This window comes from Dendrobates tinctorius, unplaced genomic scaffold, assembly GCF_039654945.1.
Source record: "Dendrobates tinctorius isolate UK_male_01 unplaced genomic scaffold, ASM3965494v1 ptg000039l, whole genome shotgun sequence".
Classification (NCBI taxonomy): domain Eukaryota; kingdom Metazoa; phylum Chordata; class Amphibia; order Anura; family Dendrobatidae; genus Dendrobates; species Dendrobates tinctorius.
Genome location: NW_027361707.1, coordinates 40,456,657 through 40,481,311, shown reverse-complemented (window position 1 = coordinate 40,481,311; position 24,655 = coordinate 40,456,657). Strand labels below are relative to the sequence as shown.

At 41.3% G+C, this 24,655-nt stretch overlaps 1 protein-coding gene across 3 annotated transcripts in view; it reads left to right on the top strand.

The window, feature by feature from the left end:
• Positions 1-24,655, top strand: part of FAM184B (family with sequence similarity 184 member B) — a 130,525-nt gene that overhangs the window by 70,028 nt on the left and 35,842 nt on the right. For 2 of the 3 annotated variants that reach the window (XM_073574654.1, XM_073574652.1), the window contains exons 2-7: positions 6,212-6,976; positions 10,359-10,494; positions 10,584-10,732; positions 16,664-16,855; positions 20,341-20,451; positions 23,266-23,363. In XM_073574654.1, the coding sequence (XP_073430755.1) occupies positions 6,212-6,976; positions 10,359-10,494; positions 10,584-10,732; positions 16,664-16,855; positions 20,341-20,451; positions 23,266-23,363 (1,451 nt within the window). The remainder of the gene's footprint in view (positions 1-6,211; positions 6,977-10,358; positions 10,495-10,583; positions 10,733-16,663; positions 16,856-20,340; positions 20,452-23,265; positions 23,364-24,655) is intronic. The other variant, XM_073574653.1, reaches the window with a different exon arrangement.

Here is a 24,655-nt window from a genome sequence, read left to right as displayed (position 1 = left end):
GGCTCGCAAGCTTACAATCTATGAGTAAAAAAGGGAGACACGAAAGGTGGGTGGTAACAATTGTCCTGATTGTATGGACCAGCCATAATGTTAAGTTTGTAACAGTACAGACACAGAGGGCTAATGGATGCATAAAGCATGTGGGAACATGATGCGAGGAGCCTGGTTATGGTAAAACTTTTGACTGTGCCACACAGGGATAGTAAGGTTAATGTGTTGAGGTGGTAGGCCAGTCTGAATAAATACGTTTTTAGGTCACGCTTAAAATTGTAGGGATTGGGGACTAATCGTATTGACCTGGGAAGTGCATTCCAAAGAATTGGTGCAGCACGTGTATAGTCTTGGAGACAGGAGTGGGAGGTTCTGACTATTGAGGATGCTAACCTTAGGTCATCAGCAGAACGGAGGGCGCGGGTAGGGTGGTATACTGAAACAAGGGAGGAGATGTAGGGTGGTGCTGAGCCATGGAGAGCTTTGTGGGTGAGGGTAATAAGTTTGTACTGGATGCTGGAGTGGATGGGTAGCCAGTGTAATGACTGACACAAGGTAGAATCATCGGTATAACGATTGGCAAGGAATATGATCCTGGCTGCAGCATTCAAGACAGATTGGAGGGGGGAGAGTTTGGTAAGAGGGAGACCAATTAGAAGAGAGAAACAATAGTCCAGACGAGAATGAATAAGAGAAACAATAAGAGTTTTTGAGGAGTCAAAAGTAAGAAAAGGTTGAATTCTAGAAATGTTTTTGAGGTGCAGATAACAAGAGCGAGCCAGTGATCGGATGTGGGGAGCAAATGAAAGCTCGGAGTCAAGTATGATCCCAAGACAGCGGGCATGTTGCTGGGGAGTGGTATTGGACTTTGCCTTCCATACTCCTTTGGTGTCTCCTTGCCCCTCTCTGGTGGCTATCACCTCACCCATTAGAGGTGGATGCTTTCTTTATAAACAGAAATGAGCCTTACTGCTCCACTCTGTTGTGACAATCATCCTCTTCTAATGGTGGTCTGGCCTCTCTCGTACAAGGTGGGGTGGTCTCCTCCATCTTGGACAAACTGCATGCGTTGCAACTCAAGCTGGAATTTCATTGCACTTCTGTGGCCTGTTTTAAGCCCTAGGTTGATTACTTCTTAATAGTGAGTGCCTAGTCACCTTTCTCTGCAAGCTATGGTAAATATGTTGCTGGAGTTCTCTCAGCACCACATCCTTCAGTGCCAGTCTGCGCTGTCTGTGTGTGCCGTTATAAAAGATGTGAGGGCCCACATCAGGCTGACTCCACATTGATCGATGACCCAGTTCTCTCACCTGCGCATTAGTGCACATTTAACTTTTAGGACAAGACCCCACAACTGGCGATACCTCAGACGCTTTGACCTACTACCAAGCAACACATTGCGTGAGGCGTTTCTAGACCCATGTGGGTATCTCCCTTGTTGCTCGTTCACATTTGTCATTGAGGCCTAACAGGGCTGCAATGGTGCCTAGCAATAGTTCTCTGCTTGCAATTTGCAGCACAATGTTGCATAGCAAAACTTTACATGACAATGACAGAACCTTGGTAACCTGCAGGATCCCGACTGTCAGAGGTTGCCGTTGTACCCAGGCTTGGAACCTAGAATGGGCCCTTTGACCATATGGGCTCTTTGACCATAGTAGAAGACATTCTTTGACTGTATGTAGGTTGAATAAATAGAAAAATTGCAATATTATTAATAAAGGAAATATTATTACCAAATTTTAGATATCCCCATCATGTTTGGTTTGCTATTTTTTATGTCAATTTTTACATTTTAAATTAAAATCTACATGTGAATGAATTAGTTATTTGCAGTGGGACAATTTTGCTTAGAAGGAATCTCATATGTCAATATTATTTCCTATTATTCCATCCACAGTCTATGTATACAGGGTATACTGTACGTGCGGTGAATGCTGGTGTGGAGCTATTGTCTGGAATGTTTCATATGTTTAAACAGACTGCAAATAAAAGTCCAGACAAGAAAAAAAAATACACGTGCTAACTTTATGCCCAGACTGTTCATACAAAAGCGATGTGCCAGCTATTTCTGTCTGTTTAGAAAGTAAAATGTAATGTTAAGCAAAGTGCACTGGTCGTGGCAGGAGAATTACACCAATTTCAATCAAATATTTCCACTAATTAGTGAAGCCATAGAGAATTTTAAAAAGTACACAAAATACAATAGAGGATAGTCTGATTTAGCGCTCTTTACACTCTGATCCTTATTAGCTGCTACTGATTTATTAAGAATGCAGTATATAGCGGTATAATAGGCACTAAGAAGGTAGCTGCGACTTCGGGGCCAACTACCCCAACCAGTTGGATCCTGCTTTGGGTGGGCACCCACAGAAAGAAGCTTAGGAAGCTGACAGTTCATTGAGGTATGTGGCCAGGTGACTTGATTGTCCCAACCTGGGTGCTCCAAACGTCTCCATGGTCTCAGTGATTGGCAGTGGATCAAATCTGTATTCCTCCGGCTGGAGCCATAGTGCCTGGCTGTTGTTCTGTCAAGATTCACTGGAAACAGAGGCAGAGCCCCCTTGTATAGCTCATAGCTTTTATTCAGGCATTTTTACCATAGGATTGGGGGAGGCTGGCAGGAGCTCATCTCTCATTGCTCAAGGGTTTATAGTCTTTCATTGTTTGCAGGACAACAAGCCGCATAGACTGTCAAAATGGGTAATCAACATATTACCCAACATCAGTTGTTCAATTTGTCCCCCAAGGATAGCTGAACAATAAACTGTAGGAGCTGTGAAGTTTGAGTTGCCCTCACTTATAGGTCGGAGGCCTCCGCTGCATCCACATTCTTGGTTCCAGGATCAGCCACACTCACATCAGGGGACATCCAGTTAGTTTTAACAAGATCAACTTTACTGGACAGTTCAAGTACATCAATATTCAACACGCAGTATCGAGCATAGCAACCTCCAGCTCCATCAACACAGTACATTTCAAGCCTTTGGTTCCGTTCAGCTCAGATTATTCCTACACTTGATTCTCCTGTCATCCTCTGGATTCCCTGTCTGGTCCCACAGCATTCCTGAGATCAGTTACATCTCCCTCTTACAGTTCACCATCTGGCTTCCTCAGTATTAAGGCACTTTCCTCAGTGTCTAGTTTGGGCATAGGCCCTGAAAATTGCAGGAATGTGCAGGAAATTTGGTACAACCTCATGCTGCCATGAACAATATGTACTCCACATTCCTGCAGTCAACTGCACCTTGAACTTGATCTTCTCACGAACCTCATATGTTGGGCTGTTCCCAAAACATTTAAGTGTATCCTAAAATATTCCTATATTTTACACACTACTAGGCCCACCACTGCCTGTCTGCCCTGTGTTAGCTATTACTACCTAAATCCTAGCCTATATTCTATACTTTCCCTACCTCTGAGCTGAGTGTACCAGAGTTACCTTAGCCGTTAACCTGCAGTGCGCACTCAGCAGCATCAGTACTAATCACACTTTGCATTAGTTATAACACTCTATACATGTTACATGTCATCATAAAATGCAATAAAACCGCATATTAATATTCACACTACACATTTTGTTGTCTTCAGCGGCAGGTACACGACAGTCTCTGTCACACCCTTACACATATACAACATGTCTTCTTTATTTTTTTGCATAAGTGCAGATAAAATAAAAAATGAGGCTACTTTGCAAATTTTCTTGATTAAAAATAAAATCCCCCACAGTAGCTCGTATGTAGATATGTGTCTGCATTGTTACATGCTACATAAAAAAAGCATGTGCACAGCGTGAAGCATCCAATGTGATGTGTGTTATATGTGCAGAGGTATTTGTTATGAAGACTGACTACAACTCTGAATTGTAAGTATCTAGCACTCCATAATCATAGCTCCTACTAAATACATGGCTAGACATACGCTAAAAAGAGAGGAGCATGAATTTTGATGTAACAGGAGATGTGCCGCCTGGTACAAAGCCAGCGCTATGCAGCTAGTTCAGGGCACAGAGGTAGAATTTAGTAAGTCTGGATATTTATTTCATGGTCAATCATGTTACGACATTGAATAAGAATAGAGTTGGAGCACATCGACTAGCACAGTGTTTCTCAACTCCAGTCCTCAAGACCCACCAACAGGTCATGTTTTCAGGATTTCCTTAGTATTGCACAAGTGATGGAATTAATGATTGAACGGGTGATGAAATTATCACCTGTGCAACACTAAGGAAATCCTGAAAACTTGACCTGTTGGTGTGTCTTGAGGACTGGAGTTGAGAAACACTGCAAGACCCACTGTGATACTGAGACTCTTCTCTCGGACAAGCCATGATTCAGAGTAGTAAAGGAATCTGGGGTCAAGAGCCAGGAGGGTACTTCCTAAACAGAGGGAAGAGTCAAAGGCATAGTCAGGTCACAGTTCAGGGTCAGAATTCCAAGGTCAGAGTTCGTCAAGGCAAAAGGAGTAATTAAAATGGATAGTCAGTAGGCAAATCCAGGGTCTGGCAACAAGAGGTCAGAATGTCTGAATTCAAAGCACAAAGCAAAGAGAAAACACCGCACTATGCTGAAAGCTATGACTGGACGCCATCTGGGACTGACAGCTTTGTAAAATATCTGGGAAATCACTAAGAACACCTGAAGGAAGCTCAGCACCTCCCAGTATCAGATTGGACGGTTGAGCTATCAATCAAAATACTGACATCTCAGTACATCCCTGTACTAGATTGGACAACTGAGCTGTCTATCAAAATACTAACAGCTCAGCATGCCCCTGCAGTAGATTGGATGATTCAGCAGTCAGTCACTGTGTCCAAGACACAGAGTGGTCCAGTCAAGCTGCCAGGTCACGGAGCCCTGAGAACCTCATCATCTCCATCCTTCTTTTGATTACCCAGCCTGGCACAACGTCATTTTTGGGGCTTTGTGCATGTGCAAGGTTTGTTAATCAAAAGCAAAGTCACGAATGCATGGAGGTAGGAGGCGGTTCTAAGTGACCTCATCCAGCAGTCACAGACTACAGATTTTTGTGTTTCATTTAGTTTTAAAAAAATGTTGACTTTTTTCCTATCATGATCTGTGTTAATCAAACAAAATTAGAAATTTGGTCATTTTTACACAGGTCATTGGGGCTATTTTCGGCACATATTTCCTGTTCTTTCAGGAAGAATTTTCAGCAGTCTTTTTATAATCAGGGACATGATTGCAATGACAGATAATATCTCTACACAGGGCTAATAATACAGGATCCTCAGATCGCCATTGGTGACATCACACCTGACTCTGCCCCCCCCTCCTTTCACAGTGACCTTTGCACACGCTCATTAGATGCTTCAATACTAAAGATAGGGTTTGAGTCAGTCTATTGCTGCTAATGTACATGTGAATTTGCTGAAACATTAGGAAGCAGGGGACTAAAAAAAGAACAGTGGCCGGTGTTAAAATTGCAAGATTTTCATTTTTTTTTTTACTGTTTTATATTTTTAATTCAGATTATGATAGTAGAAAAAAAAAAACTTTGCCAAAATTTTTTAAACAATGCATTTAAAGGGAATCTGTCACCCTTTTTTTGCCTTATGAGCCTGGTGACAGGTTTCCCTTTACACAAAATCTTGATTAAAAAAAAAAGATAATTTTCTGATCATACATTTCCTTTAAAAAGTAGCTCTGGCATACGGTAATTTGCTTAAAATTTATCATTAAGCAACATTTTTTAAAAAAATACGGAGTTTTGGAAATAAAGAGTTGGCGCAAAGTACGCTATTTTGCATAAACATATGGACCATTCTTTTACACGCACATGGATATTTTGCTCTGATTGTAGAGGTGGTAAATTACTAATCGATACCAATGCTGGGCTGGGCTGACATTGGGCACTCTACCATACAAGTATAGTGACTGAATATGAAGAAGACACAAAATACCCTGGTTTTGTTAACATCTTTTACTAGCACTTGCTACTTACAGTTACATATATTTTACAGCAGAGTATTCATGCACGTTTGTCATACTGTGTTCTGTTTCTGTGTCTTAGTTCTTGGGTGGTGTGAACAGGGTCTTATTGACCCGTTCAGTTTTTGTGCATATTTCATGTGTTCTGAATATGAAGAAGAGTAGTATTTTGTATTCTATATTATACCGTCAGGATCAGGATGCAGTTGCGCCATATTTATCATAATAATAAATGAATTCAGTCTCCGTCTTTTATTCTCTTTCTGTAGGTCATTTATTCTTTGAATCTCAAGATTGATGAATATGAAGTGAACATTCTCACTCTAAAAGAAACCCATCAGCATGAGATTGACCTCATTTCGAGTGATAAAAAGGAAAAACTTCTCCAATATGAGAACCTGATAGAAGAGGAGAGGATCCTGAGGCTACAGATGCGGAACCTTGAGGAGGCCCTGGAGAAAAATAATGTGACGAAAGAACAGAGCATAGCTGATCTCGCCATGTACAAAAAGCAGTCAGAAGAAAGAGAGCTTAAGACCCAGTGTGAGCAAGCTGAAAGGATGGCCGCCTTGTCCAAGGAAATGTTCTCCATGAAGACTGACTACGAGAACCGTCTGCAGCAGCTCACCGAGGAGGCCAACGCTCTACGAAAGGAACGTGCCTCCAGCGACCAAGAGAAGTCGGTGGAAAAACTGAATGAGAAACTTAAAAAGGAAATCCAGGTGCTAAGCAAAGAAATCGAGAATCTAAAGGCACAGAACCGCAAATTAACAGAAGACTATACGCTGAAGACCAGCAAGCTCCACAGCAGCTACGTCAAAGAGAAGGAGAACTTGAGAAAAGCTCTGCAACAGTCTGTGACAGAAATGATAAAACAGCTTCAGCAGAAGGAGCAGGAGCAGAGGAAGGGTAGTCAGGCGAAGGAAGCGGCTACGCTACAGGAACTCCAACAGCTCAAGGAAGATCTGGAGGCAAAGGAGCTGGAAATCCTAGAAGCCAAACAGCATTCTCATAAAATGAAAGACATGGTGCAGGTAACAGCGGAGAGATTACTGGCAATGTCCAACCATTCCTCCCTGCTGACTACAACTTAACCAGTTCGAGTTCGGGCCACTTTACTGCCTTTGGGACCAGGCACATTTTTGAGTTTCGTCATACATTTTCTTTTTACAGCTCTAAAAAAAAAAATTTCATTTGGAAATACAAATATTTTTTGCTGATTTTGGGGGAGAATGTTAAAAATAGAAAATTTTTCACATTTTTTATATATACAGTCATATGTTAAAGTTTGGGCACCCCTATTAATGTTAACCTTTTTTCTTTATAACAATTTTGGTTTTTGCAACAGCTATTTCAGTTTCATATATCTAATAACTGATGGACTCAGTTATATTTCTGGATTCAAATGAGGTTTATTGTACTAACAGAAAATGCGCAATCTGCATTTAAACAAAATTTGACCTGTGCAAAAGTATGGGCACCCTTATCATTTTCTTGATTTGAAAACTCCTAACTACTTTTTACTGACTTCCTGAAGCACTAAATTGGTTTTGTAACCTCATTGAGCTTTGAACTTCATAGCCAGGTGTATCAAATCATGAGAAAAAGTATTAAAGGTGGCCGCTTGCAAGTAGTTCTCCTATTTGATTCTCATGTGAAGAGTGGCATCATAGGCTCCTCAAAACAACTCTCAAATGATCTGAAAACAAAGATTATTCAACATAGCTTTTCAGGGGAAGGATACAAAAAGTTGTCTCAGAGATTTAACCTGTCAGTTTCCACTGTGACGAACATAGTAAGGAAATGGAAGAACACAGGTACAGTTCTTGTTAAGCCCAGAAGTGGCAGGCCAAGAAAAATATCAGAAAGGCAGAGAAGAAGAATGGTGAGAACAGTCAAGGACAATCCACAGACCACCTCCAAAGACCTGCAGCATCATCTTGCTGCAGGTGGTGTCACTGTGCATCGGTCAACAATACAGCGCACTTTGCACAAGGAGAAGCTGTATGGAAGAGTGATGCGAAAGAAGCCGTTTCTGCAAGCACGCCACAAACAGAGTCACCTGAGGTATGCAAAAGCACATTTGGACAAGCCAGTTACATTTTAAAAGAAGGTCCTGTGGACTGATGAGACAAAGATTGAGTTGTTTGGTCATACAAAAAGGCGTTATGCATGGAGGCTAAAAAACACAGCATTCCAAGAAAAACACTTGCCACCCACAGTAAAATTTGGTGGAGGTTCCATCATGCTTTGGGGCTGTGTGGCCAATGCCAGTACCAGGAATCTTGTTAAAGTTGAGGGTCGCATGGATTCAACTCAGTATCAGCAGATTCTTGACAATAATGTGCAAGAATCAGTGACGAAGTTGAAGTTACGCAGGGGATGGATATTTCAGCAAGACAATGATCCAAAACACCGCTCCAAATCTACTCAGGCATTCATGCAGAGGAACAATTACAATGTTCTGGAATGGCCATCCCAGTCCCCAGACCTGAATATCATTGAACATCTGTGGGTTGATTTGAAATGGGCTGTCCATGCTCGGCGACCATCAAACTTAACTGAACTGGAATTGTTTTGTAAACAGGAATGGTCACAAATACCTTCATCCAGGAACTCTTTAATAGCTACAGGAAGCGACTAGAGGCTGTTATTTTTGCAAAAGGAGGATCTACGAAATATTAATGTCACTTTTATGTTGAGGTGCCCATACTTTTGCACCAGTCAAATTTTGTTAAAATGCAGATTGCACATTTTCTGTTAGTACAATAAACCTCATTTGAATCCAGAAATATAACTGAGTCCATCAGTTATTAGATATATGAAACTGAAATAGCTGTTGCAAAAACCAAAATTGTTATAAAGAAAAAAGGTTAACATTAATAGGGGTGCCCAAACTTTAACATATGACTGTGTATATATATATATATATATATATATATATATATATACACTTTTTTTACGAATACTAAGAAACATTTCAAATTGTGTCACCCTTTCCGTATAAATTATTTGCATATATAAGACATTTTTTTTTAAATGTGGACAGGGCAATAAATGGCGATTTGGACTGCCAGCATTATATATTTTTTTTTTGTTTAATTTGTTTATTTTTTTCATTTATATAAAACACTGTGCCCCCCCCATTTGAGCGTATTATTTTTGTTGCCGATTTCAGCCGCTAGCGACTCCCGGGAAGAATAAAGTTCATTTTCTCCCGGTACCCACACTTTCTGTAAAAAATCCGAACAACGTTTTAACAATATTAACCTCCAGATTAACTCTATATCTGCAGCTAAATAGCGTTTGGGGACATGACAGGATGCTTTTAACCCCTTCATGACCGATAACATTTATGTACGTCATTGGCCGTGTCCCTCACGTTCTGAGCCCACTTCTTTGTTTAATCAGCCATCAAGTGCCTCTGACAGCGGCATTTAACACGCAAGGACAGGAAGCACATAATTGATCCCACCAATCAGCGCATCCGTCACGTGATCACGGGGCGACGATGGGTTGTTATTACAATCCTCCTATGCCATTTGTGTTCATAGGAGATTGTGATTTTTGCTATACATAGCACAAGCGATTGGATGAGTGCAGCTTCAAGTTTCCTAAAGAGACTATTAAATACAGTAAAAAGTTAAAAAAAGTTTAAAAAACATAAAAAATCCCACAAAAATTCAAATCATTCCCTTTTTCCCCATTAAAAATAAAACAATTAAAAAAATTAAAAATTCACATATTTGGTATCGCCGCTTTCAGAAATTTCCGATCTATCACAAAATATTAAATAAATTAATCTGATTGGTAAAGGGCACAAGAAAAAAAAAAAATCAAAACTTCAGAATTAAGTTTTTTGGTCTTTGCAACATTGCACTAAAATGCAGTAAGAGGCGATCAAAATATCATATCTACCCGAAAATGTTATCAGTAAAAACGTCAGCTTGGCGCTCGAAAAATAAGCTCTCACCCAGCCCCAGATCCTGAAAAATGAGAAAGTTTTGGGTCTCAAAAAAGGGCAACAAAAGGAAAAAAATTTTAAAATGAAAAAATTATATACATGTTTGGCATCTGTGTACTCGTACTGACCTGGGGAATTATATTACCAGGTCAGAGTTACTATATATTGAACATTGTAAATAAAAAAAAATCCAAAAACCCATTGTGGATTTGTACATTATTGCAAATTTTCCACATTTGGAATTTTTTTTGCTCGTTTTCCAGTGCACTTTGTGGCAGAATGAATGGTGTCATTTAAAATTAAAATTTGTCCAGCAAAAACAAGCCACCATACTGCTATATGGCTGGAAAAAATAAATAAAATGGTCCCTCTAGGAAGAAGGGGAGGAAAAAAACGGAAAATCGCACAGAGGTTAAACTGAAATGATAAAGATAAGATCTTTCTCCTTCTAGGATTTGGAAGCCCAGCTGAGACAAAAAGAAGAGGAGCTCGCCGAATCCAGAAGCATTCAGAGAAAGGCAACAGAGGAGCTTTCAGTGGCGAAACAGAGATTATTACAGCAAGAGAATGAGATCCAAAAGCAGACAGGTAGTACTCGTTAACCCTTCGTGCTGGCCTCTGGATCTTCTGCCGGCTGCAGTGTGGTAAATCAATAATGCATTGTTTTGTTTTGACAGAGCAGATGAAGAGTATCTCGAGTGCACATCATGCAGCTGTCACTGAAATCACTGAATTAAAAAGCCAAATAGATCAACCGCAGCAAAAACCGGTGCGGAAAACTCCTGCCAGTAAGAGAGACTCTGGCGACGTTGTGAATTCTAAACAGGTAAGCGGGTAATTATTATTATTATTATTTATTTATTGTTATAGCGCCATTTATTCCATGGCGCTTTACATGTGAGGAGGGGTATACATAAAAACAAGTACAATAATCTTAAACAATACAAGTCATAACTGGTACAGGAGGAGAGAGGACCCTGCCCGCGAGGGCTCACAATCTTCAAGGGATGGGTGATAATACAGTAGGCGAGGGTAGAGCTGGTCGTGCAGCGGTTTGGTCGATCGGTGGTTATCGGTTATCGGTGGGTAATGTACCGGGAGCGTGGAGAGGAAACAGATCCAAGAACTTTTTATCAGATCATGAAGAATATAATATGAGACATCTGCATTTCTCACGAATGGGAGAATCTAATCTCCGGATTTGAGATTAGCAAGGAATAAGACTGGAATAATCTAGTTAGACTTTTATTTTTGTGCTCATCCCTATAGCAAACCTAATAATATTAGAACTGTATGAAATTCGTGTTCACCCACTTTGCTGACTTTTCCCCCAAAATATTGAATAACAATACTGAAAAGCTTCTAATTACAAGGAAAAGACATGTATAACCCTCAGAGGTCTCCTAGGACTGTAAACCCCTTCTGAGCCCTATAATGGATGTAAATACTTATGTCCCAAAAAAATGAGAAAAGTAGGAGTGATCCCTATATTGGCTAACCAGAGAAATTATATTTGCAACCTTTCAGGGTTCAAAAGTCCCCTTCATCAGGCTAATTACAAGTGAACAGCCCTAAAATGCAAACACATCCTGGTTAATGTTAATGTTCAAGTGACTTTTACCAATCTGTCTAGGGAAAAACGAATGGGAACTGGTAGTAACCGACAACGATATGAGGGTGTTGTGTATGGGTCTAATATTGGACTATTACAACAACGACTATAACGCCTACAACAAAAAAGAAGTATCAAAGCCACTACATTGTATGAAAATGTCCATTATTATCATCAAAATACCAATACAAATCAAATATAGAATAAAAGAGAGAAAGATGAGCCCTAAAAAGATCTAACAGCTGCCCCCTAGGACAGTAAAAATATTGTACACATAGCAGGCACATTAGTTAAAGAGGTATGCTCAAGTTATTAAATTGCTTTAGTTAGTTAGACAGGATAAAATAAGCATGTTGCAATTGAGTTGCTTTTTCTATCTGCTGGCAGCCTCCTGCAATGACAGCTTTTATCTTTTATTGTGTACAGCTGGTTTCCATGGAGTTTGGCCTCCAGATTCTGGGAGAGAGTGCACAGTAGTTACGCTCCAGGAGAGGGTTAACTCTTAACATTCCAGTCACCTCTCTGTAGCCCATTGATTTTTATACAGCAGTTACAGTTGTGGCCAAAAGTATTGACACCCCTGCAATTCTGTCAGATAATACTCAGTTTCTTCCTGAAAATGATTGCAATCACAAATTCTTTGGTATTATTATCTTCATTTAATTTGTCTTAAATGAAAAAACACAAAAGAGAATGAAGCAAAAAGCAAAACATTGATCATTTCACACAAAACTAAAAAAATGGGCCAGACAAAAGTATTGGCAGCCTCAGCCTAATACTTGGTTGCACAACCTTTAGCCAAAATAACTGCGACCAACCGCTTCCGGTAACCATCAATGAGTTTCTTACAATGCTCTGCTGGAATTTTAGACCATTCTTCTTTGGCAAACTGCTTCAGGTCCCTGATATTTGAAGGGTGCCTTCTCCAAACTGCCATTTTTAGATCTCTCCACAGGTGTTCTATGGGATTCAGGTCTGGACTCATTGCTGGCCACCTTAGAAGTCTCCAGTGCTTTCTCTCAAACCATTTTCTAGTGCTTTTTGAAGTGTGTTTTGGGTCATTGTCCTGCTGGAAGACCCATGACCTCTGAGGGAGACCCAGCTTTCTCACACTGGGCCCTACATTATGCTGCAAAATTTGTTGCTAGTCTTCAGACTTCATAATGCCATGCACACGGTCAAGCAGTCCAATGCCAGAGGCAGCAAAGCAACCCCAAAACATCATGGAACCTCCGCCATGTTTGACGGTAGGGACCGTGTTTTTTTCTTTGAATGCCTCTTTTTTTCTCCTGTAAACTCTATGTTGATTCCATTGCCCAAAATCTCTACTTTTGTCTCATCTGACCAGAGAACATTCTTCCAAAATGTTTTAGGCTTTTTCAAGTAAGTTTTGGCAAACTCCAGCCTGGCTTTTTTATGTCTCGGGGTAAGAAGTGGGGTCTTCCTGGGTCTCCGACCATACAGTCCCTTTTCATTCAGATGCCGGATAGTACTGGTTGACACTGTTGTACCCTCGGACTGCAGGGCAGCTTGAACTTGTTTGGATGTTAGTCGAGGTTCTTTATCCAACATCCACACAATCTTGCGTTGAAATCTCTTGTCAATTTTTCTTTTCCGTCCACATCTAGGGAGGTTAGCCACAGTGCCATGGGCTTTAAATTTCTTGATGACACTGCGCACGGTAGACACAGGAACATTCAGGTCTTTGGAGATGGACTTGTAGCCTTGAGATTGCTCAAGCTTCCTCACAATTTGGTTTCTCGAGTCCTCAGACAGTTCTTTGGTCTTCTTTCTTTTCTCCATGCTCAATGTGGTACACACAAGGACACAGGACAGAGGTTGAGTCAACTTTAATCCATGTCAACTGGCTGCAAGTGTGATTTAGTTATTGCCAACACCTGTTAGGTGCCACAGGTAAGTTACAGGTGCTGTTAATTACACAAATTAGAGAAGCATCACATGATTTTTTGAACAGTGCCAATACTTTTGTCCACCATCTTTTTTATGTTTGGTGTGGAATTATATCCAATTTGGCTTTAGGACAATTCTTTTTGTGTTTTTTCATTTAAGACAAATTAAATGAAGATAATAATAACAAAGAATTTGTGTTTGCAGTCATTTTCATGAAGAAACTGAGTATTATATGACAGAATTGCAGGGGTGTCAATACTTTTGGCCACAACTGTAGATGTGCACTGCCATCTCATCTTCTGACAAGATGCAGTTCTAAATCACCAGCTTGGCAGCTTAGCTTTTAGAGCAGTTGTACTAAACTGGGCTCTATGGTCTTGCTGTCTGGAGCTGTGTGCTCTTTCAAATGCCCTTATATCTATGTATAAACACAGTGATAACAGTGTAGACTTATAACAAACCACCAATAACTGAATTTGTTACAGCAGAACTTGTGCTGAGATTTATAGTGCTGTTAAAACTACAGTTCTGCTACTTACCATAGTTATCACTCAAGGAGGAGAGGCCAACCTGCCAAAAACCAGGAAGTAAGGAAACTTTTGGGACATTACAAAGATTTGAGCTGCTCAAGAGAGTACATGAGATTACCTCCTAAGACATCATCAAAAAAATATCCGCTCCTGACGAAAACGCATTGGTGCAGTGAAACGTGCGTCGAGGTGGCTCTTCTACCACATGCAGGAAAACTTGTCTAAAAATATCTATGGAGCTTTGACCTTGCTCTAAGATATGTATATTTAGTGATTACATTATTTAAACTAACACGTTGCATTCTATGAAGCCTAGGCTTATAATCTTTTGGTGAGGCAATTCACTGGAACATAATAACTGGCCATTGGACTCATTATTTTCAATAATAAATTAGTATATACTCACTATCATATATTGGTTGTGTATATTTATAATGATATCGTGCCTGCTATGTTTGTAATATGTTTACTGTGTCTTGGGGGGTGTCAGCTGTCAGATCTTTTTAGGGCCCACCTTTCTTTCTTTTACTATATTTGTAATCCAGTGAAGTGGCCTTGATGCCCCTTACTTAAATAAGGGAACATTTATTCTTGCCTACTTTGTGTGGTAGACAGGTGTGTTTAAGTTTCTCGATTATAAAAAAAATTGTTGTTTTCTGTTAAATGAAAAATTATAGTGTGACCAAATCAAAATCCCATAAACACAATTTCTTTGACACACAAGCCTTGGTTTCATGACTTTGATTTAGTAGCAAAATTCGTACAAAGGGTATTAAAATGCCCTTGAATGTGTAGAATTAAATATGAAATGCTGTTGTTATTAAGATGCTGTTACTGCAGTGTTTCACAGATCATTTAATTCACAGTCATACTGACTCTGCAGGTACAGCACCTCCCTATCTCACACGAGTCTTTAGATTTTTAGATTTTCAATGTGTGTTTCACAACTGCAGTAGTACATCACAATTAGAATAGGCATTTTTAAATTTTGTTTGACCTCAAAAAACCCGGAAAGTAAGTTGGAAATTAATTAATGGTTCGCAAGCTTGCTGCATGCTGTAAAAATTCATGAGAAAATTAAGTTTGATTTTGGAGCTAGTGCTTGCTGGGCGGTTCATAAGGTTTAAGTGTTTTCAGGGAGTACACCTTCCTCCAGCTTCCCTCTCCTTTTTGCTAGGGGGTGATGTTCTCCTGATTGATGGACAGTTTGTGTAAGTGGCATTTTTGTATCACACACCCAAACAGTGCACTTTCTGATGCTGCTATGCAAGGCAGCCTTGCAGCATGGTAGAAGCGAAAGTTGGCATAATCAGGATCATCATGCTCCAACGATTGTGCAGCTTCGGAACAGTGATTACAGGCTCAATACAAAGAGCTTGTAAGCACTCCACTTCTTAGGCTACTTTCTCACTAGCTTTTTTTGCGCTGCGCGCGCAGTCCAGACGCACACAAAAAATGCATCAAGTGTTTTGCATGCGGTTGCTTATTTTATGTGCATGCATTTTAACCAGTTTGTAGCTATATTGACTCTTAAAACGCATGCGATATTAAACGCTGACGTGCGCATGTCCATGCACACATCTGCGTTCCCATAGACTGTTTTTGCTGCATTCCGTGCGCACGCGTGCGCATGCGTTTTTTGAGACAGATCGGACGGACCAAAAATGCAACAGGTTGCGTCCGGTGCGCCTGGGCGCACACCACAAAAAAACGCATGCGCATGAAAACGCATAAGAACACGTGCAAACGCTAGACCATGCGCCCCCATATTAAAGATAGGGGATCAGGACGCATGCACATGTACGTGCATGATGCGCTGCGCTAAAAAACGCTAGTGTGAAACCAGCCTTTTACTTTGCAATATTAAACAATTGATTATTATGAGAATAACTCTTGAAAAGCTTCACAATCACAACCCATCCACCTTGCTGTTGACAGCTGTAATGTCTGACCATGAGCCCTTCACAGCCATCACTCGAGAGCATAGGGGACGAGTAGTGAAGCGCTGCAATCTAGGGGGTAGGTTCGCATGACTGAATTATCAGTCCGCGTGCTGTCTGTGGAAAAAACGGAACACACTAGGACCAATGTTGTTCAGTTTGGCTGTTCAGATGAGCATTTTTCAATGGACTGAATCTGCGACTGAAAAAAAAAAATCTCAGCCTGCACTAGATTCTTCCAGGTGTCAGATGAGACGCGAATATTCAAGTGTATGGGTGTGTAAAAATAATCAGATCCCATGCGGAGTCACCACAGGGGGTCCGACTTTGACGAATACGTTGCAAATTCTTTTACATAAGAAAATATATTTACTCTGATGTATAATGAAGGATTGCACACGGAAGGCAAATGAGAGAAAAAAAAAAGCGTCCAAGTTTTCTGGATGACACTCAGATGATTTTTTTTTATACGCTCATGTGAACCCAGCCTTAGGGTCCACCAGCGGAGAGCTTACAAGGCTGATGCACCTGAATTATTCTCCATTTTCATAACTCTTTCTTGCTTTTTCATTTTGCTGCTAGAACTATAGACAAAAGTATGTTTTAACACCTCTTCACATCTATCTTCTGCTATCAGCAGTTTTGCAAGGTCAACAGACTGCCTTTATTACACTCGCTAATGCACTGTCAGATGCCTCGCCAGGATGAACAACATGTCCGTCTCACCGCTCTACATGTCTGTCGTTTATCTTTTCATATACTAGTACTCGAGAGAACACGCTGTTCCGAAACAGCACAAAGAGGACATCAGTAAAACAAAGCGGCAGAAAGAGGCAGAGACAAAGCATCTAAAAGAGCAGCACGCCAAGAGCCGAGAAGACATAACGAAAATACATGTGGCCGAGATAAAATCCATTCGGACATCCATGGAGGAAGAGAAGAGGCGACTGCAGAAAGTACTGTAGGATCTTCAACCATGTTTTGCCTTCACAGAGACTGAAAAGGGTAATGTAGCCTTAGTGTACAAGTCTGCAGTTACTTTATGTGATTGTAGACTTGCGAATCCTCACAGCATGTGCACTACGCGCTGAGGATTCCCTGGTGCTGGTGGCCATGTAACCACAAGTATGTGATTTACATACTTTCGGCCACATTCCGACTCGATGTGTCTGGCCTTCCTCTATACACTTGCATTGAGCGAGGTGCACACGTCTAGTCGGCATGTGATCGTATTTATACAAAACACATACTTGCAGTCACGCGCCTGCTGCTCCATGCACTATGAGTATTCGCAAGTCTACAGTAACAAAGAGGGACTGCAGACTTGTACCCTAAAGCCGGACAACCCTTTTAAAATGTTTGTTTTAGTAAGTGTAAATGATACAGCATGTCCAACATACATTATTATATTCTTAACAAGGACCTGTCACCAGGTCAAAAGTGGGCATTTTTTAGCTCATTTCCCGCTTCTCCCATGATTATGCTGTTTTTTTTCATGTGCCTCATAGTTCCCTTTTTCAATAAGTGCGTCCTATATGAATTTTCTTGTCTTCTTATCCAATGGGGCGTGGCTCTCAGCTTTTTTTTGTGGGCATTTCTCATTGCTTCTTGGTGACAGAGGAAGATGTGAACCAAGCGCATGTGACTAAGAAGAAAAAAAAATGTATACAGGACACACTTATTGAAAAGTGCCACATCTAGGGAACTGAAAAAATGGAGCAGCAGGAATTAGATGAGCTAAAATTTTTACTCGGTGACAGGTTCTCTTTAAAGTGGGTGCCCCATGGTTTGGGTTAAATCATAACACATAATTATTGGATTCATTTAAAAAAGGGTCTCAAGAGTAATCATTGCTTTCATTTTTTTCATAAATCAGCAGTGCACGTAAAAATAAAATAGTTGTGATATATCCTTTTAGAGAAATCCATTTTTTTCCTCCTGGACTGACATTTAATTCTCAGTTCACGGGTATAAACTGTCTTCAGTGAATGCAAATTTTCCCGTTACTGGGATAGGAGATGACAGTTGATGCTCATAAGATTCTATGGAACTTGCAGTAGAATGTGTTGGCATCTGCTCCGTAGGATTCTAAAAACACCAACTGTCATCGCTTATCTCGGTAATGGGAAAATCTGTCTTCACTGCAAACAGATTGTACCCATGAGTTGAGAGTGAAAGATCAATGCAAAGGGTAGCAAAGTACCATAAATTTCTCTGATAAGATATATTGCAAAGTGTCTTATTTTTATGTGTATTATTCATTTTTTAAATAAAAATAAAAACTATGGTTACTTCTGAAATATTTTTATTATATACGGTACTTGTTATGGTGTCCTCTATTATATAGAATATGCCTTTACACCAGAATAGTAGCATAAAATGATTTTGAAAAGTCACAAAATTTTTGCGTAATGCCCAGTCATGCAAACATTTTGTGAGTTTTGTTTTTTATTCCAACAGTTTGAAGCAGCTACGCCAAAATGGGAGGATATAGTGAGGAGCCAGGATGGGGTGTAGCTATGTCTTGCAGGACCAGCTCTTTGAGGCAAAACGTTAATTCAGGAGTTAAAATTAATCTTTCATAGCATTTAAAAATGTATGTATTTTGATTCTTATTTTGAAGCCACCTTCCTTTAATAATGGGTCTTTTGAATCAAGTGGTCCAGCATCCACCTGGAAACTTTTCGTTTTGACTACTATCTCCGTACATACAGGTGCTTCTCACAAAATTAGAATATCATCAAAAAGTTAATTTATTTCAGTTTTTCAATACAAAAAGTGAAACTCGTATATTATATAGAGTCATTACAAACATAGTGATTTATTTCACGTGTTTATTTTCTGTTAATGTTGATGATTATGGTTTACAGCCAATGAAAACCCAAAAGTCATTATCTCAGTAAATTAGAATACTTTATAACACCAGCTTGAAAAATGATTTTAAAATCCAAAATGTTGGCCTACTGAAATGTATGTTCAGTAAATGCACTCAATACTTGGTCTGGCCTCCTTTTGCATCAATTACTGCATCAATGCGAAGTGGCATGGAGGCGATCAGCCTTTGGCACTGCTGAGGGTTTATGGAAGCCCAGGTTGCTTTGATAGCAGCCTTCAGCTCGTCAGCATTGTTTGGTCTGGTGTCTCTCATCTTCCTCTTGACAATACCCTATAGATTCTCTATGGGGTTAAGGTCAGGGGAGTTTGCTGGCCAATTAAGCACAGTGATACTGTTGTTTGTAAACCAGGTATTGGTACTTTTGGCAGTGTGGACAGGTGCCAAGTCCTGCTGGAGAATGACATTTCCATCTCCAAAAAGCTTGTCAGCAGAGGGAAGCATGAAATGCTCTAATATTTCCTGGTAGATGGCTGAACTGACATTGGTTTTGATAAAACACAGTGGCGCTACACCAGCAGATGACATGGCTCCCCAAACCATCACTGATTGTGGAAACTTCACACTAGACCTCAAGCAGCTTGGATTGTGGCCTATCCACTCTTCCTCCAGACTCTGGGACCTTGATTTCCAAATGAAATGCAAAATTTACTTTCATTTGAAAACAACACCTTGGGCCACTGAGCAACTTTCCAGTTCTTTTTTGGCCCAGGTAAGACGCTTCTGGCGTTGTCTATTGGTCATGAGGGGCTTGATACAAGGAATGCGACACTTGTAGCCCATGTCCTGGATACGTCTGTGTGTGGTGGCTCTTGAAGCAATGACTCTAGCAGCAGTCCACTCCATGTGAATCTCCCCCAAATTTTTGAATGGCCTTTTTTTAACAATCCTTTCAAGGCAGCGATTATCCCGATTGCTTGTGCACCTTTTTCTACCACACGTTTTCCTTCCACTCAACTTATCATTAATATGCTTGGATGCAGCACTCTGTGAACAGTCAGTTTCTTTTTCAATTACCTTTTGTGGATTACCCTCCTTGTAGATTGTGTCAATGACTGCTTTCTGGACATCTGTCACGTCACCAGTCTTCCCCATGATTGTGGAGCTACTGAAACAGACTAAGGGACCTTTTTAAATGCTTAGGAAGCCTTTGCAGGTGTCTTCATTGACTGTGAGCCATAATCATCAACATTAACAGAAATAAACACGTGAAATAGATCACTCTGTAATGACTCTATATAATATGAGTTTCACTTTTTGTATTGAAGAACTGAAATAAATTAACTTTTTGATGATATTCTAATTTGGTGAGAAGCACCTGTGTAACCTACTTGCAAATAGACTTATTTTAGGTCTTCCCCAGTGTACGTGCAACAAGAAAACTGTAGAAAATAAGCTAAGTGTGTACTGGGGCTAACACCAGCAGTATGCTAATATTAAAATGTAATTTTCTCATTTTTTGTGATTTTGTCTCTAAATTTAATTTAGCCTTCTATCTAACTGCATTGAGGTCCCAATGTCGACTTTGCGTGCTTTACATCATTACAGGTTCATGATATGCACATAGACGAACTGAAAAAGAAGAATGAATATGAGAGAAAACTTTTGGTAGAAGAAAGAGATGCAATTTATGTTAAACTTCAGGACTCCATATGTAAGGTAAGTCAGGGGTCGTTCATGTAATTGGGTGATGACTAATAAAACCACCATTACAGCTACTGCAGAAAGCGTCACCCTTTGTTTATAGGGTGTAAAGTTTAATAGTGATGACCTATACAAGCCGACAATGTTTCATTGGTGGAGTTCTGACCGATAGGGTCGCTGCTGTTCAGCCGAATGGAGAGATCCTAGTGCTCCTCTGATGCTCCTTTCTGTGAGGTACTCCTGGGGTGGACCCGCTAGACCGTGGCAACGAACCTCCCGGGGGCGAGCTGACCAGGTGGACCACCCCCTATACAGGGAGTGTTTGGGGCAAGCCCGCGGGTAACTATTACCACGGCAGCTGGTACCCAGGGGATGTATAGACAGGCAGACAGGTAGATACGACTTGGAGACACAGGACTGGCGGGCACGGCTTGGAGACACTGGACAGGCGGGCACAGCTAGGAGACACAGGACAGGCGGGCACGGCTTGGAGACACAGGACAGGTGGGAACAGCAGGCACGAACAGAAGGACACTGGTGCGGGAACAGAACTGGACGGGACCCGACCACGGACCTCCCGATCCTAGGAGAGAGGACAATGGAAAAGGCAGATGAGCTACAGGCGAACAGGACGCAGGGGCGTACACGGATAACGGGCCAGAATCACTAACGAAGCGCAGTGATAATCAGGCACCGCCAGCAGGAAGAGGCGGCCTGATATAGGAGAAGTAGCAGACGCCTTCCGGGTCGTGACCTCTCAGTGCAGGAGAGGAAGGCGCGCGTCCTCAGGGGGGACAGGAGGCGTGCGTGTGCCCGGGCATAGTGTGTGCGCGCTCCCGCCGAGGAGGAGGGGCGGGAGCGCGCACCCGGCGCGTTCCAGAAGACCGGACGGACGCGATCGCCGGACGGAGGAGAGGAGCCGGGAGGGACCGCGGAGAAGCCCGAGGTAGCCGACGCCGCGGCGAGGAGGCCACCGGCGAGCGGGTAAGCTGCGGTTGGGAAGGAGCAATGGGAGGAGTGCGCGGCAGCCGCCGCGTGACACTTTATTTTTTACACAAGTACAAAATTGCAGCTCAGGTGTGAATGGGGCTGAGCTAATGTGCCAGGCTCCTTTATTCTATTGACCAGTGGTAGACCCAGGGTTAGCCCCCACTAATAGCACATTAATATCGTAATATCTAATTTAACACCTTAAAGACTAGCCTATGTTGGACTTTTAACACTTAATATTTGTTCATTAACACCTTTCAAGAGCCACAGACCCCCAAGTCATCAAACAATTTTCACCATAATTTTTGGACTAGTCACTACCAGCTTTGACAATGTTTCAAAAAGTATGTGCATGGCCGAGCTCAGCTGACAAAATTCCCATCATTTGAGCCACAAAAGTGGCTTACATCACGACAGAAGCGTTCTGATAGGAGTACATTTCTGTCTATTACGCATACCGGCCAAATTCATGAAGAGGAACACATGTCTTAATGAATTTGATGCTTCTTACTCCAAGACTGGCTTCTCAAACTTGATATACTCAAGCAGCTAAGTAGTTAGTAGTATTGGGGCACAAGTCTTGATCATTGTCATTAGTCATGCATTCCCATTGCCCCCAGTGTATTACACCCGATCCCTAGCGCCCTGTGTGTAACATCCAGCCCATCACCATGCTGTCTGCCTTTACTAACATGTGACAGAATGACTTGTGGTAAAGAGCTCACTGATACTTGCGCGGTCCTGTAATAGGAGGCACCGGGGTAGCAAGTCCAATCATGACATTTCTTTCCTCCTAAATCTTCCCCCGTCACCCATACATCCCCAAGCACAATGCAGAGCGTTGGATGGAGTGATGTAAAGCTGCCACCACTGGACTCTGCAGCAGTCGAAACATTGTCTAAGGAGTGATGAATCTATCTGGCAGGTGCGATAATATAGTGTAGCCACACATTTGTTAAATAAAGCGGACGATCACATTAATGCTAAGCTCTTGGGTCATATATCTAAACGCATATGACAGGTAACCTGCACATACATTTTAAAATTAAAAAAATATTGGGGTGGAACATTTTTCTTCTAAATTTTCTGTCTAAATAATAATAAATTACTTATTTAAAAAAAGAAGGGTTATTGCAGGCACCGTCACTTTTTTCTGTGTTATTTCAACTCAAATCCTCAGAAATAACCTCGTTGGATCTCTTCTAGGTGGTGCATACATAAAGAACATGTATTACATCAGAAAAAGTAACAAGAAAATCAGCACTCACCCGATCCTTCTTTCAAGATGTGGTTTTAATCCATAAAATTGGTTACATTGATATTAGCATAGGTGCAGGTGTCAGGGGAGTTTTTCATAAACAGTGAGACCTGCCGGACTAAGGCCGTTTCACGCCTTGCTGTTGCTTCTACGCGTCCGTACCCTGCACCTCCGCTAATATCAATGTAACCAATTTTATGGATTAAAACCACATCTTGAAAAAAGGATCGGGTGAGTGCTGATTTTCTTGTTACTATTTCTGATATAAATAATAAAAAAGATAATAATTGAAATATTCTGTGCCCATCTACACTTTCACAAACGACTATAAACATGGGTTGCGTAATTAATATTCAGAGATTAAAGTCAATCTCCTGAGTATCAGAACCAAATCTGTGATAGGGCTCCTTCGCACCAAGCGTCTTTAAAAATACAGATATCTTCATATGTGGCAGATGGGCTTTTACCCCCCCGGTAGTCACTGGGGTCCGCACTTCCTATAGCTGCACCTGTGGTGAGATTATGGATTTATATCATGCATTGATCGGCACGTATTTAATGTTTTCGGTGTATGTTTCCAGCAGAATAAAGCGATTCTTCAGCAATGCGAATCCTCCAATGGTGGAAGTAAAGACAAGGAGAGCTTATCCTCTGAATCAAGAATTATGGAAAAGCAGAGGTAGAACGCATAATGTGTTTGTCTTATTCCAGCTACTTGCCTGAGCAAATCTCTCATGAAATGTATAATGAGATTACTTTTCATTTGTATGACCACCATCAAGCCTGATACAATCTGTACCATATGGGTGACGTATCCTTTAGCTAGGGCATCAATATCTGGTCCGACACCCGGCATCCCACCTATCAGTTATTTGCAGCTCCAGTGCCAGCTGAATGTAAACATGGATGGAAACAACCCTTACACAAATAGTTAGATAGTTTTAAGGGGCTGTTCACTACTTTGACAATCCCTTCTTGATCCAAATCTTTGACCCCAATAAAATAAAAAAACCTATACTCATCTCCCATGCTGGCGCCGTTCCAGTGGTGTCAGCACTTGCTCTTCCCGGGGCTCTCGTGTGGTTGTTCTGACATGTGACCTCAGCGCCCAATCTACGCATCACTGTCCCCGCCTTCGGACAAATCGAACATTAAGAGGAAGTCCGGGCTGCAGCTTCTCTCTCACTTCCTCTTCATGTTCTATTCATCAGGAGGTGGGGATAGTGATGCCAGTGCTGATTTAGCGCCGGGATCACATGTCACAACAACAGCATGAGAGTCCCGGGGAGAGCGAGTGCTAACACAACGGGAAGAGTGCCAACACGGGAGGTGAGTATAGGCTTTTTTATTAGGTGAAAGCGTGGAGAATGAGAAGAAGTTGTCCAAGTAGTGGACATCTTCTTTAATACTCACCAGAAAATCACTCATTCCACAGTATTTAGGCACTTCTAAGTGTGCAGGCAGCCTAACTCTTGCTCTTCACCCTCCCTCTCTGTGTAATATTATCAATGACTAAGAAGCTCTAACTACTTTCATGACTCATATCGGTCAAGTTTTTCTCAATGAGCGCACAGGTTTTGAGCAATTAGAGAAAGAGCAATGGCAGAAAAAGAGAAGTCCAATTAGTCTATGTTCATATGACATTTAACTCCACCCTTGATACTCCATAAGGGTTTTCTATTTGAAGCCTCAAAAAATTATATTTCAACTTAAAGGGGTTGTCCGCTCCAAATCGATATGTCTGCCCTCTGCAAATCGATATGAATACACTCTGCATGACTGCAGACTTATGAATCCCCCCAGCACACGCACACTGGATGGCCACATTCCTAGTCGGGGCATGGCCTCGCTCAATAAAAATGTATGGAGCGATGCCTGACAAACTCGACGAGAATATGTATAAGGCATGCACTGGGGGGATTCATAAGTCTACAGTCACACAGAATGACTGTGTAATAATTATATGGGTAC